The sequence below is a fragment of the Macaca fascicularis genome, chromosome 17 (genome assembly GCF_037993035.2).
Source record: "Macaca fascicularis isolate 582-1 chromosome 17, T2T-MFA8v1.1".
Lineage (NCBI taxonomy): Eukaryota > Metazoa > Chordata > Mammalia > Primates > Cercopithecidae > Macaca > Macaca fascicularis.
Genome location: NC_088391.1, coordinates 89,025,812 through 89,043,409, shown reverse-complemented (window position 1 = coordinate 89,043,409; position 17,598 = coordinate 89,025,812). Strand labels below are relative to the sequence as shown.

The following is a 17,598-nucleotide window of genomic DNA, read 5'->3' as shown; positions in this document are numbered from 1 at the left end:
TCAGGCAAGTACAGTATTTACAAATCCATAGAATTTCTCTTATCCTCTGGGAAAATCACAATGCCATTTTTCCTAAGTCTATTCTGCTTGCAGAAACCAGCTTTTTATCCTTTCTCTAGTATTCTCTAATCCCCTCCAGGGTGAAAAGAGTTCTTTTTTCTGATATTTATCACAAGCATCCTCCTCCTAAGTATTACACTTTTCCAAATGAATTAAGCTATTATATGTTCAATAAATTAAATGAGTATAAGCTTCACTGTTTAAAAAAAAACTACCTCTTTCAATGCTATATTTAATTTGTATCTTTAACCAAAAAGCAAAACAAAACAAAATTTCCTTAGGCAGTTTCCTTTTTTTTGTTTTTTTTTTTTGTTTTTTTTTGAGACAGAGTCTCACTCTATCACCCAGGCTGGAGTGCAGTGGCCCGATCTCAGCTCACTACAACCTCTGCCTCCTGGGTTCAAGTGATTCTCCTGCCTCAGCCTCCTGAACAGCTGGGATTACAGACGCCTGCCACCATGCCTGGCTAATTTTCGTATTTTTAGTAGAGACGGGGTTTCACCATATTAGCCAGGCTGGGAACTGGTCATCTCAAGTGATCTGCCTCGGTCTCCCAAAGTGCTGGGATTACAGGTGTGAGCCACCACGCCCAGCCCCCTTGGACAGTTTAATGAAAAGTGAAACAAAAACATTCCTCCAGGTTCCTTGCAAACTCAGGATAATTTTGAGGTGAATGCAATAGCCCAGTAAGAAACTTCTCCGGGATAAATTATTTAAAGATCTTCTTTGATAAGTTTGGCTACAAAGTTAGCATTCTATTATGAACCAAGGAATAAATCCATCCCTGTATCAATTCAAGGAAGATAATATCACTATGAAAGGGGGCATTATAAACCAAACTTCCAAAGGATTCCCACAATGACAGAACTTCTCAATGAAACACCACACCCCAAATAACGGGGGGGGGGGGGGACAGGATGCGGACACCATAGAATCCCTGTCTCTAGGAGGCACAGCTACCTGCACACCAAGTATTTCTAGTTTCCCGTTCACATAAAAGAAACAAGTAAGAGATTCCGGGAGGCACTGGGCTAGGAAGGCATCTACTCGCTGTCTCCACCAACAATTCCCTCAGTAAAGCAGCCACTGCCCAATAATGCTTCTATTTATTTTACCCAGAAGCAGATCTATTAGCCAGACATTCTAAAAACACAAACGCTTCGCTGTGCTTGGAGTAACTCCAATATTGATGCCTTGCTGCAGAACGATGCTGCAGGAATATAAAGTGAGCCATGTGCTAGCTGTACCCACTTATGAAGCACACTGTCAGAAACTGTCACATCCTGGAGGCCAACCCATCCGAAAGACTGAGAATAAACCCCCTACAAGAACACTGTGGAAGGAGGGAGCAAGCCAAAGAGAGGATGAAACAGGGCCCTCCTAAAGTCTCCGGAACAACGAAGCCAATTTTTAAGGCAACTCCCCTAAAGCTTTCAGGACCAGAAAGATATTTCTTTCTCCTCCCCTTGTTCAGACTGAATAAGAAAAGCAAGACAATGCTGGAGGATGTTCTGAAATGGGCTCCGCAAGTCACCACGTGCAAAGCAAATTAAACGGAATCCAGTGCTAGGCCAGGGTTTGGCTCAGAAGATGCTGCCTACTGGAAGGAGAGGGGCGCCCAGAGGTTTCCATGCAGAGGCCAGGGCTGGGCGGTCAAACCTGGTAAACTGACAAAGAGAACGGCCTTAACAAAATAAACTAAAACGACCAGAGGCCACCGGTACTCCCCATGGCTGGGAGAGAGAGGGAGGCCAAGGCTGCTAAACTGTTCCAGATGAGAAGCAGGCTCTCCCACGTCTCCACGAGCTGATCAGACACCAGGGCCTCGCTTCTTTGTGAGCCTTGGCTCCCTCCTTTCTGGGGAACACTACTCGATCCCCAACAGCCGCTGGTCTCCAGCTGCCACAAACGAGATCCAGACTCATTACAGGGAACTCATATTTCCCCCCTCAAATAAAACCACACACACACACACACACACACACACACACACACACACACACACACAGTCTCTGGGGTCCAGCCGGATCACACAGCTAAAGTTTCCGGAACTTGAATCGTAAAACCACAATCAGAAGTTGTTTGGAAATGCTCGCTGCAAAACAATCTGTCCTTTGCTTCAAAAAATAAAAAATAAAAACTTTGCCCTGCATAAAGGCAGACAGTAAAGAGAGACACAAAATTAACTTGGGCAGAGGGTGTGTTCCTCTTTGTCACCCGCCGGGAACCTCGCGCCGCGCGTGGGTGAGCGGCGGGCACCCGGCGGCGCGGTGGCAACCACGCCAGCGGCCACCTCCCGGCCCGCAACCGGCCTCACGGGCCGAGATTGCGGCCCGAGGTCCGGAAGCGGCGTCCGGCGCTGTCAGCGGGCGGGTAGGACGGGAGGAAGCGGGGGAAGGGCGCCAGGGTCGGGAGAGGCTAGCGGAGACCGGCGCGGAGCCCGGCAGCCCCAGGTCGGCGGAGGTGAGGGGAGAGGGGCGCAGGGGGCGGCGCGGAGCCCCGAGGCCCCCGAGCTCCTGCGATGGTGGCCAGGGCTGCCCGGGCCCGGCCCGCCGCCCGACTACGCGGAGCAGGACCCCGGGGACCACGCGCCCACCTTCGCCCGCGGCCCCGGCCGTGCGCTGCGGGAGCCTGGACTCGCACAAGTTGCAGCCCGCGGCCCGGACCCCGCCGGCCCCCGCCCTCCCGCCGCGGTCATTGTTCACCGCGCGCCTCCTACCTCCACAGCGCCGGCGGCTGCGGCGGCTCCCTCTCCCGGCTCGGGCTCCGGGCTCGGCGGCTCCCAAGCCTCCGGCGGCCGAGGGCGCGGCGGCGCCGGCTATTAATACCCGCGGGCGGCGGCGGCGGCGGCGCGGGCGCGCGAGCGGGGCTGGCGGTGGCCGGCCGAGGTCCGAGCCATCAAAGGTGGCGCGGGGCGGAGGGGAGGGCGGAGCAGGCGGGGTGGGTGGGGAGCGAGCTCCGGGTCGCCATGGCCGGCTAGACGCCGGGGGCAGCGCCACTCGCGCAGGGAGGAGCGGCGCAAAGCGGGCGGCGGCCGCGTCCCCGCCCCGCGCCCCAGCCGAGCGCCCGCACCGCTGCGCCCGCGCCGGACCCGCCGCCTCCGAGGCCGGCGAGCGGGAAGTGCTGTGGCCGCCGCCCCTCCCCGGGTCTGGGCCGGCCCCTCGGCGGGGGGAGGCGGGCGCCGCGCAGCCCGAGCGGCGGGGACGCGGGAGACCCACAGCCCCCTCCAGCGTCCGGGCCCGCGCCCTGCGCCCGCCCCGCTCCGCTCGGGCAGGTGCGCCCAGGGGCCTCCTGAGCCCAGCGCGCCACCGGGGATCTGCGCCTCTCTTGGGCGTCCAGCCAGGGCCGGGCTCCGCGCGGCGCTACCAAACCGAGCGCGGGGAGCGCTACCGGCGAGACGCGAATCCGGCCGCTGTGGCGAAAAACGAACCGGGGAGAGCGGGAGACGCGTGCACGGCGAAGCCGGGAGCGGCAGGCAGGCGGTCAGGGGCTCGGACTCTGCAGGTTGCTTTTTGAGGTCCTGCCTGGGGCTGCTTCGTCTGCGACGTCGCGCGGGGAGGACCGTCTTCAGGGACCCACCGAGCCCTCCCCCGGAGCCACAGGCACGGGCTTCCGGCACCACCCCGGGCTGCACGGGACTTAAGCTCGGGGGAGCGGCGGCCACCCCGCGCCCGCCCACGTCCTGGGCCAGCGCCCTCCGCCCGAGCGAATCCCATGACAGTTCCCGCCCGCCCAGCCTCGGGGGACAGTGCTCTTGGGGAATGGGTGGGGGAGGTTAGGAGTGGCTTGTGGTGCTTGAGTGCCTTTGGGGTTTCGGGAACTCCACGGAGCGGGGAGCAAGATTCAGGACCCAGGAGGCAGCGATCTAGGGGCACAGTCATCGTCCCCACACAGCAGCTGCCGCGTTACCTTCTCCACCCCCTTCTGAGCCTCCAGTCATTCTCTCTAAGCGTGGCGGGAAGAGGCCTAGGGCGCAGCAAGTGACGCTCTGCCAGACCCGGGGCTAGCGGATTCCGGCCTTCGGAGGCCACTGGCTCAGAACCCTGGGCCTTTTGCGTCTTACAGGAGTTCCCTGACCTCAAACCCAGAGGGCGGATTTCACGGGAGAGGCCTCAAGTGAACTCACAGCTGGACAGGAGCAGAAGTGGAGTGTAGGGACCCTGACAGAAGGGCGGGTTGAGACAAGAACAGGGGTCTTGGAAGTAGGGGGTGCTTGTGGGCAGCTCCCGGGGAGGAGCAGAGATTTAACACTTGCAGATTTGGTGGTCTGTGATTAAAGAGAAGAAATGGTGGGTTTGAGGCTTGGCTCTGTCAGCCCAACCAGCTGTGTGTCACATCAGATTTTTTTCTGCCCGTGATTCTCTAAGTGTGGCTCTCAGACCACGACCAGCAGCAGCAGCCCCTGGAAACGTCAAGAAATGAACACTGGGCCCCATCCCCGACCTACCTAATGAAACCTTAGCAAGCAGGGCTTGCTCATCGCCTGCAGGGCTAAAGGACTCTCAGGCTCCAGCCCCAGAGCTGCCGATTCAGTAGGTTTGGGGTGGGGCCTGAGAGTTTGCATTTCTAGCAAATTCCCAGATAGTGGTGTTGCTTTGGTCCTGGGATCACACTTGGAGGCCCACGGTGTTAGGACAGTGGGTCTCAAACTCATGGAATCACCTGCGATTAAAAACCAACACCCTGGCTGCACCCCAGCCAAATATATAAAGATTCTAACCCAGGCATCCGCATCAGCAAAGTTCCGCTGGTGATTCCAACGTGTAGTCAGGTTTGAGAACAATTGCTGTAGGCTGCTTTTTAAACTCTAATGTATACCTGAATCACCAGGGAATCTTGTTGCAATGCAGATTCTGATTCAGTAAGTCTGAGACTGTTTCTAACAAGCTCTCAGGTGTTACTTGCTGATCCAGGTGGATCACCTGAGGTCAGGAATTCGAGACCAACCTGGCCAACATGGGGAAACCCCGTCTCTACTGAAAATACAAAATTTAGCTGGGCGTTGTGGTGCACGCCTGCAGTCCCAGCTACTCAAGAGGCTGAGGCGTGAGAATCGCTTGAACCTGGGAGGCAGAGGTTGCAGTGAGCCAAGATCATGCCATTGCACTCCAGCCTGGGCAACAAAGTGAGACTCCATCTCAAAAAAATAAAAATAATAAGAGCAAAAAATCATAGAAAGCACAGAAAATTAGAAGAGTGACATTTTCCCGGTCACCCTCTTTGCAAGACCAACATTTTCTACATGTTACAGCATTTCTTTCATAGTCTCTGCATGTCTAGAATTAGATTTAGTTGTGATCTTAAAACTACTTATAATAACACATATTGATCATATTAATCAATATGATCATAATACATAACATCCCATGCTGCCTTATCTCAACATTATCAACATTTGTGAAGGTGACTTAAAGGAGCAAATCTGAGGTTTGCAGGCTGAGGGCAGGAGCCCATGGGGAGAGAGTTAATGGGGGAAAAGAGAGGGGAGAAGGGGCAGTTCTGGCAATCTAGTTAAAGAGGTTATAAAGTGACGGGGTCACACTAGAGAACTTCCTCCATTTCCTCCCAGTTCTCACCAACATTCTGCGATTGGTACCTAACCTAATAGGAAGTACTGTTTCTTTTAAGAGAGGGTCTTGGTGGGGCACTGTGGCTCAAGCCTGTAATCCCAGCACTTTGGGAGGCCGAGGTGGGCAGATCACGAGGTCAGGAGATCAAGACCATCCTGGCTGATGCGGTGAAACTCCATCTCTACTAAAAATACAAAAAATTAGCCAGGCATGGTGGCCGGCGCCTGTAGTCCCAGCTACTGTGGAGGCTGAGGCAGGAGAATGGTGTGAACCTGGGAGGCAGAGCTTGCAGTGAGCTGAGATCGCTTCACTGTACTCCAGCCTGGGCAACAGAGAGAGACTTCATCTCAAGAAAGAAAAAAAAAAAGTCTTGCTCTGTCGCCCAGGCTGGAGTGCAGTGGCACAAACATAGCTCACTGCAGCCTCAAACTTATAGGCTCAAGTGATCCCCCTGCCTTGGCCTTCCAAAGTTCTGGGATTACAGGCATGAGGCCATCGTGCCTGGCCAGAAAGCACTTTTTAAATTCCTCTCCCTGAAAAGCCAGGGGTACTTGGCCTGGAAAATCCTCAACCTAGAAAATCAACTTCTGAAAAACTTAGGTGTTTGTCACTGTGTGTCATTTATGCTTAACTTTCAGAATATAAAAATGTATAATCCCCCTAGATCCCCCTTTTATCCCAAGCTGTGGCATGGGTTGTTTAAAAATCTCTTTGGATTAAGGAATCACCCTGTTCTTAACAATTCCTCTTGTTAATTTTAGCTGTTTTACTGTAAAACGTGTGTACATGTCAAGAAGTTAAGCAGTATAGAAGAGTAGGAAGTAAAACCTAGAAGGAACCCTTCCTGCATCCCTAATCTCGCTTCTTAGAAATAATTTTCCCAACAGTTTTTACAGTCTTTCAGAAATTTTCTGGTCATATACAAAAGTGTGTGGAGGCATGTAAATCTTTTATATTAAGATATCACATGTCACAGTGAAACACCACTTTTTATTTCATAGTTAGCACCCCTTCAACATATCACCTTTCAGGGAATCTGGGTTTAGGGTGATGCTGCTCTCTGGACGTGACAGTATGCACTGTCAGTAACTGAGGCAGCCTGTATTAAAATCCAAGGCGGAAAGAGATCTGCTTGTAGCATTTGTGGTGGGCTCAATCTGTGTAATCCCCCTGCCTTGAGTGTGACCTAGTGACTCACTGCTAATGGATGGAATACAGAAAAGGAAGGCAATGTCACTTCCGTGATTAGGTCACAGAGCACTGTAACTTTATTTTTCTTTTTTTTTTTTTTTTTTTTTTAGACTGAGTCTTGCTCTGTCGCCCAGGCTGGAGTGCAGTGGTACAATCTCAGCCACTGCAACCTCTGCCTCCCGGATTTAAGCAATTCTGTGCCTCAGCCTCTTGAGTAGCTGGGATTACAGGCGTGCGCCACCATGCCCAGCTAATTTTGGTATTTTTAGTAGAGATGGGGTTTCACCATCTTAGCCAGGCTGGTCTTGAACTCCTGACCTCGTGATCCACCCTCGTCGGCCCCCCAAAGTGCTGGGATTACAGGTGTGAGCCACCACACCAGGCCCGTAACTTCTTACTGATACGGTCTTGCCCTCTCATTTGCTTGCTTTGATGAAGCTGGCTGCCATGTTGTAAGATGTCCTATGGAGGACCAACAGTGGCAAGGAACAGAGGGAAGCCTTACTCCAACAGCCCTGGAGGCACTGAATTCTGCCAACAACTGTGTAATACAGAAGTCCTTTCCAGCTGAGACTTGAAGTGATGTCAGTGTCATGAGGAACCCAAAGCCAGAGGACCCAACTAAGCAATTTCTAGAGTCTTAACCCATAGGAAGCATGAGATGGTAAGTGTTCTTCTATGCCACATTTTGGAATAACCTGTTTTGCAGCAATAGATAACACAGCATAATGTGGTAGGAGGAAGAATATTAGGATGAGCAGTTTCAAAGTCGTGTCAACAGGAAGAATATGAATCTCCTTGTGTAGTTGGTGGGAAATCTTGGGATTTTGAGCTCAATTTCAGCAGCCCTTAATGGAACCAGCAGAAACTGAGCTACAGAGAAAGCAACTGACATGAAATAGACATCTGAGGTTGGAGAACTTACAAGATATTAGTTGGGATCTGGAGGTGAGACCTTATTCTTCTGCAAAGAATCAAGACCTTGGAAGGGAAGGGACCGTACTTCTGGTGACAGAAACCAGATGGAGAATAGCTTAAGGAGAGAGTGAGGGAGGTAGAGGATAGGAATCCCGGGACTATCTGTGTGGGATGTCTTTGGTTCAAAAAACAGTTGTATATTAAGATTTGGTAGATATTGCAAAATTGTACTTCAAAGACATTGCAAAAATTTATTCTTCCGCTGGGCGCGGTGGCTCACTCCTGTAATCCCAGCACTTTGGGAGGACAAGGCGGGTAGATCACGAGGTCAGGAGATCGAGACCATCCAAGCTAACACGGCAAAACCCTGTCTCTACTAAAAATACAAAAAATTAGCCGGGTATGGTGGCGGGCTCCTGTAGTCCCAGCTACTCAGGAGGCTGAGGCAGGAGAAAGGTGTGAACTTGGGAGGCAGAGCTTGCAATGAGCCGAGATTGTGCCACTGCACTCCAGCCTGGGCGACAGAGCAAGATTCTGTCTCAAAAAAAAAAAAAATGTATTCTTCCACTGCAGAGATTTTACAACATGGCCACAAATTATTGTACACTCCTCCCACTGAGAGGTCAGATCTATGTCTATGCCCTTTGAATCCAGACAGGCTTGTGACTGTTGCAGTCAATAGAATACAGTGGAAGTGATGTGACTTTCATGGCTAGGTCAGAACAAGCCATGCTGCTTTTAACTTGTTCTTTGCATACACTTGTTCTTGGAAGTCTGAGTGGCCATGTAAGAAGTCCCAACAATCCTGAGACTGTCATACTCAAGAGGCTCATTTGGAGATACTCCATTTGACAGTCCCAGATGAGCTGGTCTTTCAACCATCCCATCCCTCGTGTCAGGACATGAGTGAAGAAGCCACCTCAGAATGAGTTCTTCAGCTCCCACTGTCCCTGTTCCCAGCCATTCCAACCACCCAAACTTTTGAGTCATACCAGCTAAGGACACCATGGATGGAGAAGAACCCTATGTTCTTTCCAAATTCCCAGTCCAATAAACTGGTAATTTCATGCCATTAAGCTTTGCATGACTTACTATGGAACAATAAATGAACCCCCTAACCATGCTTGAGAATAATCATTCTTTAGCCCACTTTGGATATTGGCAAACTTAATATTTGTCAGTCTTTTTTTTTTTTTTTTTGAGACAGAGTCTCACTCTGTCACCCAGGCTGGAGTGCAGTGGTGCAATGTAGGCTCACTGCAATCTCTGCCTCCTCAGTTCAAGCGATTCTCCTGCCTTAGCCTCCCAAGTAGCTGGGATTACAGGCTAATTTTTATACTTTTAGTAGAGACAAGGTTTCACCATGTTGGCCAGGATGGTCTCAATCTCCTGCCCTCATGATCCGCCTGCCTCGCCCTCCCAAAGTGCTGAGATTACAGGCATGAGCCACCACGCCCGGGCATATTTGTCAGTCTTACAGGCAAAAACAAAATCTCATTATTTAAAAAATTATCCATTGGCGTTTATCCATTAACTGCCCTTCATGTGCTTTGCTCATGTTGCCATTGGGTTGTTTATCTTTTTTCGTTAACTCTCAAAATGTTTTATATGTTAAGGAAATTAGCCCTTTGCTGTCATGTAGTGAATATTTTTTGTGTTTTTTACTACGGTACTCTTTTTCACAACAAGTTCTTAATTTTTGTATTGTCGGATTTGTTGGTGTTTACTTTTATGATTTCACATTTTTGCATCATGCTTGGAAATGTCTTCCCTATGCAAGATGTTTTTAAAAATTATCATGTTTCTGTACTTTAATTTTTTTTATATTTTATCATTGATCTATATCTTATTTTGGCATGAGAAATGAGACATGCCTCCAACATCTTTTATCCAAATGGCTGAGCAGATACCATTTGAAAACCCATCTTACTTTCATCTTCCATACCAATTTAAAATGCCAACTTTGTCCTACCTTAGGATCCGCTTTTCCACAAATATTCTTTTCTACTCATCTGCCTATCCCTGTGCCAGTTACCAAAATGTTTGTGTTTATGGCTTCATAATGTATTTTACTATCTGATAATGCTTGTACCCCATAATTATTGTTAATTTCAAAAGTTTTCCCAACTAGTCTTACATGTCTGTTTTTCCACATGAATTTTATTTTATTTTATTTATGTTTTAATTTTTTTTTTTTTTTTTTTTTTTGAGACAGTCTTGTTCTGTCGCCCAGGCTGAAGTGCAGTGGCACAATTTTGGCTCACTGCAACCTCTACCTCCTAGGTTCAAACAATTCTGCCTCAGCCTCCCAAGTACCTGGGATTGCAGGCGCCTACCACCATGCCCAGCTAATTTTTGTATTTTTAGTAGAGACAGGGTTTCACCATCTTGGCCAGGCTGGTCTTGAACTCCTGACCTTGTGATCCACCCACCTCAGCCTCCCAAAGTGCGGGGATTACAGGCGTGAACCACCACGCCCAGCCCCACATGAATTTTAGTATCATTTTGTTAAGTTCTGAAAATAATCATATTACAATTTTGATTAGAATTGCTGACATTTTGGGCCAGGCATGGTGGCTCACACCTGTAATCCTAACACTTTGGGAGGCCGAGGTGGGTGGATTGCCTGAGCTCAGGAATTCGAGACCATCCTGGACGATGTGGCAAAACCCCGTCTCTACTAAAAAAAAAAGAAAAGAAAAGAAAAGAAAAAAAAATAATAATTAGCTGGGTATGGGGGCATGCACCTTGTAGTCCCAGCTACTTGGGAAGCTGAGGCACAAGAATTGCTTGAACCCGGGAGGCAGAGGTTGCAGTGAGCCAAGATCACACCACTACACTCCAGCCTGTGACAGAGTCAGACTCTGTCTCAAAAAAAAAAGAGTGCTGAGATTTTGACCTTCAACTTCAACTTCTTTGGACTTGTATTATTATTTCCATTTTACAAAGGAGAAACTGAGACACAGAGAGGCTAAGTAATTTACTCAAGGTCACACACAGTACACAGTCAAGAAAGAGATTCAGACTCAGTCAAGCTTCAGAGGCCACCCTCTTAGCCGTGATCCTGTGTTGTGCCTCCATATTCAAAAATCTAGGACAACTGGAGAAAGTATTCAAAATGCACTTTTTTAGGATAGAAAGTAGGATAGGATAAAAAGTAAAGACTTCAGGTCATTTATTTTTCACTTCACTTTCAAAAGGAGAACTTTAGGAGGGAAGCAAAAGAAGGTCATAGACTGAAATCATTTTCAGTCCGGCCTAGGATCTTGCCCTTTGATTCTCAGAGAATGAAATGATACGTAAAGGGAAGGTATGTCATTGTTGATGACTACCTGAAGTATTTTTGTTGTCCAAAAATGCATTGAGCACCACACACCCAATAAGAAAGCTAAAATTTGGTTGGGTGCAGTGGCTCACACCTGTAATCCCAGCACTTTGGGAAGCCAAGACAGGTGGATCACCTGAGGTCAGAAGTTCGAGACCAGCCAGGCCAACATGGTGAAGCCCTGTCTCTACTAAAAATACAAAAAATTAGCCAGGCGTGGTGGCAGGCGCCTGTAATCCTAGCTACTTGGAAGGCTGAGGCAGGAGAATCACTTGAACCTGGGAGGTGGAGGTTGCAGTGAGGTGAGATCACACCACTGCACTCCAGCCTGCGCGACAGAGCAAGACTCGGTCTCAAAAATAAAATAAAAAGGCTGATTGATAGATATGTGACGAAAGAAGATTAAAATTTTAATAGAATTATGGTGGTGACTAGAGGGACATTCACTGTAAAATTCAACTTTGTTGTATGTTTGAACATTTTATAATAAGATGAATTCTACTCCTAGGTATATATTCAAGAGAAATGAAAACATGTCCACAAATTCATATGAGCATTATTCAAAGTAGCCAGAAAGCAGAAACAACCTGAAAGCCCATTAAATAATGAATGGACAAACAAAATATGGTATATCTATTCAATGGAATATTATTTGGCAATAAAAAGAAAGTACTGACACGTACTACAACATGGATAAACCCTGAAAACATCATAAGTGAAAGAAGCCAGACACAGAAGACCTTATTGTATATGATTCTATTTCTAGAAAAGATCAAGAGTCAGCAAATCTGTAGAGACAGAGTAGAGATTGCCAGGGGCTGGGGAGTTGGAGGAGAATGGGAAGTGAATGCTAATGAGTACAAGGATTCTTTTTGGAGTGATGAAAATGTTCTAAAATTGTGGAGATGATTGTGAAACTCTGAATATACTAAAAGCCTTTGAATTTTACACTTTTTTTTTTTTTTTTTAGATGGAGTCTTATTTGGTAACCCAGGCTGGAGTGCAGTGGCATGATCTTGGCTCACTACAACCTCCACCTCCCAGGTTCAAGTGATTCTTCTGCTTCAGCCTCCCAAATATCTGGGATCACAGGTGCATGCCACCACGTCCAGCTAATTTTTGTATTTTTAGTAGAGACAGGGTTCACCATGTTGGCCAGGCTGGTCTTGAACTCCTGACTTCAAGTGATCCACCAGCCTCTGCCTCCCAAAGTGCTGGGATTACAGGCATGAGCCACCGTGCCAAGCTGGATTGTACACTTAAAATGCATAAATTGTATGGTGGGTAAATTTTATAGTATGTGAATTATATCTCAATAAAGGTGTTAAAAATAAAATGTCAGAAAAAATATTACATTCAGCCCTATTATCACCTGATTAATTGCCGTATCACCTACAAATTTCTTGCTTTAAATGAAGATAAAGATCATCATAAATTCAAATATATTCTGTGTATATTAACACAAATTTCTTAAGGAATTTCTAAATTCAATTCATGGTATTAATCTTTGATTTATCAAACTGGTTCTAACTGGAGGACTCTAATATTCTCTCAAATGTCTTTTTTTTTTTTTTTTTTTTTGGTAACAATGTCTAGTTACAGATGCCTCAGGATAGACTCACATGGTATTTAAGGCTACTAAAGTCAGAGAAGTCAGAGCAAGAGTAAGTAAATGCTTAAACACTGCCCTGCTGGTCACTCCAGAGCCCTGTGAAGTCCCAGAGGGAGAAAGAAAGAGACAGAGCATGACAGTGCATGTGAAATGAGGAAGTTATTCTTTAAACAAGCCACTGGTTCTCAAACTTGGGTGCATATTGGAATGGCCTGGGGACCTTTGTTATGCACTGATGCCTAGGTGCTCCTCCCCACCCAGAGATCTTCATGTAGCTGGTCTGGGGTGCAGCCTGGGCATCAGGATCTTTTAAAGCTCCCTAGGAGATCCTAGCACGCGGCTGGATTGAGAATCACTGGCCCAGGACAATCACCGTAGCTCTGGGAGGGCCAGGCTAGAGCAGAGGCTTAGCTCAGAACCTAAATCCAAATGGTGCAGGGATTCACCATTCTCTGCATGACCCCAAGCTGCAAGAAACTGAAGCAAGGGTGAGTGAGCACAGATGGAGAGCGCAAACATGGAGACTTAACATCATCCTCATCCTCTAATTCAAAAGACAAAATTCCAATCAAACTCTATTAAAAGGTAGTTCATGAAAAGCTTTCCTCCTACCCTGTTCCCCTGTTGCTGCCATGTGCCCTACCTCCAAACAGGTCACCACTTTATCTTTATCTTTATAGCTTCTTCTTTATCTTTCCAGAAAAAGACATGCTTATCTTTTAGCTTCTTCTTTATCTCTCTAGAGAATTCAAGCCAACCTAGATATATGTTGTTTTTTTTTTTTTAACAGCAAAGATAGAATTTCATACTATTTTTTTCCTAGGAAAATCTTGGAAATAATGTCATATCAATGCTTAATTTCATATCAATTTCTCTCATATTTTTACATCTACATAGTATTCCATTATAGAGATGCACCATAATTTACTTTAAGAGTTACTTATTGATGGGCATTTAAATTGTTTCTTAGTTGATATTATGCCCAAATGCTTCCATGGATAACACTGTTCATGTCATTTTGCACAGATACTAATATAACTAGAGGATAAATTCCTACAAGCAGAATCGCAGGGTCAAAATGTTGTACATTTGTAATTTGATAGACACCACAAAATTTTCCTCCGTGGGGTGGTTGCGATTTATACTTATACCAGCAACATGACATTCCTCTTCACTCCTGCTAGCCCACCCCCGCCCGCCTCACCACAGTAGGCTGTCACACTTGTGTGTTGTTTGCCAGTCTGATAGGTTAAAATATGATGTCTCAGCTGGGTGCAGTGGCTCACACCTATAATCCCAGCACTTTGGGAGGCCAAGGCAGGTGGATCACTAGGTCAGGAGATCAAGACCATCCTAGGCCAGGTACGGTAAGATCAGCCTGGCCAAGATGGTGAAACCCCGTCTCTACTAAAAATACAAACAAAATTAGCCAGGCATGGTGGTGGGCGCCGGTAATCCCAGCTACCTGGGAGGCTGAGGCAGAGAATTGCTTAAACCTGGGAGGTGGAGGAGGCAGTGAGCTGAGATCATGCCACTGCTCCAGCCTGGGCAACAGAGCGAGACTCCGTCTCAAAAACAAAAACAAAAAAAAACCATCCTGGCCAACATAGTGAAACCCCGTCTCTACTAAAAATACAAAAATTAACCAGGTGTGGCGCGCACGCCTGTAGTCACAGCTACTCGGGAGACTGAGGCAGGAGAATTGCTTGAACCTGGGAGGCAGAGGCTGCAGTGAGCCAAGATCGCGCCACTGCACTCTAGCCTGGGCGACAGAGAGAGACTCCGTCTCAAAAAAAAAAAAAAGATGTCTTCATATACGGGAGTTTGCTTTTCTTTCCCATTTGTGAACTTGTGTGTTTTCCCATGTTTAAGACTATTTTATAGTTCCTCTTCTATCAATGGTCGTTTGTAGCCCACAAGTGAACTGTGCTCCACAATAGTCAGCTGTGGCCCAATGTTCTTTTTTGGCCCACTAGCAGCATAGACGATATAAGCACGCCCCAGTCAGTTAGCAATTTTTCTGGGGAAGAATAAGGAGGTGGGTGAACAGGTGGACAGACCAAGAGGTGAAAGCCCTTCATCCTTGACAAAAGGGACTCAGGCTGTTTACTTGCCCCAAGAGGTCATACACCATATCTCAGTCATTCTGCTAATACTAATTGAATGCCTGTGACATGTAAAACATGTCTAATAGATGAAAGAATGAAAGCATCAGGATATACCTCTCAAAATTACATTATAATAGAAGTCTTTCTACCAATATTCCTACGTATTTATTTTTTGTGGATATTGATGTGCAATTGCACTATCATTAGTAGTAATTAAACTGTCATTTCATACTTTTTGCATTTTCCTTGCAATTATCCAAACTGATAATTTTCTTTTTTCTTTCTTTCTTTTTTTTTTTTTTTTTTTTTGAGACAGAGCCTCGCTCTGTCGCCCAGGCTGGAGTGCAGTAGCACAATCTCGGCTCACTGCAAGCTCCAACTCACAGGTTCATGCCATTCTCCTGCCTCAGCCTCCTGAGTAGATGGGACTACAGGCGCCTGCCACCATGCCATGCTAATTTTTTTGTTTGTTTGTATTTTTTTAGTAGAGACATGTTAGCCAGATGGTCTCTATCTCCTAACCTCGTGATCCGCCCGCCTCGGCCTCCCAAAGTGCTGGGATTACAGGGGTGAGACACTTTTTTTTTTTTTTTTTTGAGACAGAATTTCACTCTTGTTGCCCAGGCTGGAGTGCAATGGTATGATCTTGGCTCACCGTATCCTCTGCCTCCTGGATTCAAGCGATTCTCCTGCTTCAGCCTCCCAAGTAGCTGGGATTACAGGCATGCGCCACCATGCCCGGCTAATTTTGTAGTTTTAGTAGAGACGGGGCTTTCTCCATGTTGGTCAGGCTGGTCTCAAACTCCTAACCTCTGGTGATCTGCCTGCCTCAGCCTCCCAAAGTCCTGAGATTACAGGCATGAGCCACCCCGCCTGGCCCTGATAATTTTCTAACATATTCTTTGAATCTATGCTCCTATATATGTAATCTTAGTACTTTTGGCATTTTTTCCACCACCTGAAGAAAAAAAAACAAACCCTGATCCCCTCTTTATGATTCTTCCAAAGCCTTTTCTGACTTGAGCTTTGTGTGTGCCTATTCTCTTATTGAGTTTCGTTTCTTTCTGTGTAAATTACAAGCCCTAATAAGGACTTTCCAATGGCATCTAGCCGATCCCTGAGGCGCCTTGCTAGACAGAGGTATCAGTCTTTCCTGTTTTAAAGCATTTCTGAAGAAAGACCTTTCATTTTCTCAATAATCTTCCCATTCCAGTATTTATGATCTAGTCATGGAAATAACTTTCCACCACCTATCTCCCCGGGATGATCTCATTGACCATCTTAATGTAATTTGATGCTGATTACTTCTAAATTTTTCTTCAGTTCTCACAAATTAGTCATCAAAACAGATTCACACTGTAATTAACTTGTGACTTTGATTTTTTTTTCATGGTAGAATTAAGAACTTTGATTTTTTCCCCCATGGTGAAATCACTCTATATTTGTTTCCCATTTAAATAACTACATTTCCAAATTCAGGCATGCAAGGAATATCACTTAATTTATATTCCAAACTTCTTTCCACCAGGCAGGAAAAAACTCAGCCCCAGCCATTGCGGGGCTTACTGCACTCCCTTCCCTGGATGTCTTGCTGGACAGTAGAGTCCAGCAACTCAAGTAGCATCAGGGTATCAGGAGACCCTCTGAGGACCACTGTCCCAGCTGCATGTCAGGTCCGTGCACCTGCGCTGCAACTTCCATGCCCTGCTTAGGGCAAGGGAACTGCCAGCAAGGCTGGGAACCGCAGATGAGGTGGGGTCCCTGCTGTCTGCAGGACCACAGACCCCTCCTTCCTTTTTAGCTTCTCTTTTCTCCTTTCCTTCAGAGGCACAACCTTTGGCTCCTCTATTCCCACAGAACACTGAACATACTTAGGGTTTTGGCTTTTGAAAACCTGAATATCTCAAAAACAAAAAAAAAATACCCTTCATCCATTTCATGTTGAAAACATATCACATGTCAAGGTCTGTGCCAGGAGGCCCATGAGCGTTGATGGTGCCGCCAGGATGACAGGTACATTAACAGGAGGCACCACATCGCAAGTGCACCAAGCCCACCCATGTGGAGATGACAAAAGAAGCCTTATTCACTTCCAGGAGGAAGGGACACTAAGTCGGGACCTGAAGAGGTAAGAAACAGGTGGAGGGCTCAGTGGGCAGTGGAAAAGATGGTCCCAGAAGATTTTACTCCACAATTGTTCTTTTCAACATTCTTTGCTCAAATATTTGTGCATTTTATGTAGCTTCTCTTTTTTAGTGCTTTCATGATGGGTAAACTGAGTCTTCTCTATTGTCCTAAATGATAAGGAATTACAAAAGGTTAACTTGTAAATGACACAATTTATTGTCAATTAACCCAACAAGTTGTATAATGTAACTGTGGAAAGAGCATTGGGAGGAGGAGGGGCAAATGCTGTCTTAGCAAAATAAATCCAGAGTATTTTTAGCAAAACTAGAATCAAAGTTATGTTAATACAGGGAATATGAATCTCCCTAGTAGATCAGACTGGGGCAGAGATGAGGGTGGGTTGGGAAAAACCTGCAAAGGAAATGATTCCTGCTGGGGAGAAGGAAGGGAGGTTTTGACTGGGACCTAAAGCTTGGCACAGACATACTTAGCATCCCAGCTTCTTCCCCAGACCTCATCCTCAGGAGCAAGCTCACCTTTCTCCTAACATGGAAGGGGTTAAACATACTATATCAAAACCCACTCCTTCTACTTTGGGGTCTCTGTAATTGGCCAAAGAGAAAAGCCATTGAATGATGTCTGAGGCTGCAAAATGTGCAGGACACAAGAAAAGATCAAAGGGTTCTG

General features: G+C 46.8%; 2 protein-coding genes across 10 annotated transcripts in view; one reads left to right on the top strand and one right to left on the bottom strand.

Annotated features, from left to right (window-relative positions):
- FARP1 (FERM, ARH/RhoGEF and pleckstrin domain protein 1) overlaps window positions 1-3,674 on the bottom strand; it is a 303,757-nt gene extending 300,083 nt beyond the window's left edge. For 7 of the 9 annotated variants that reach the window (XM_065533409.2, XM_065533408.2, XM_065533410.2 and 4 more), the window contains exon 1: window positions 2,780-3,153. The gene's annotated coding sequence lies outside the window, so the exon portion shown is untranslated. Of the gene's footprint in view, window positions 1-2,779; window positions 3,154-3,490 lie in introns of those variants that run through there. The other 2 variants (XM_045376837.2, XM_074021301.1) reach the window with 1 other exon arrangement.
- LOC141408935 (uncharacterized) lies at window positions 1,268-12,530 on the top strand. The gene is made up of 4 exons (XM_074021580.1): window positions 1,268-1,285; window positions 2,386-3,564; window positions 7,260-7,485; window positions 12,035-12,530. The coding sequence occupies exons 1-3, from the start codon at window positions 1,268-1,270 to the stop codon at window positions 7,275-7,277; spliced, it is 1,215 nt and encodes a 404-aa protein (XP_073877681.1). The 3' UTR covers window positions 7,278-7,485; window positions 12,035-12,530.
- Window positions 12,531-17,598: the final 5,068 nt, after the last annotated feature.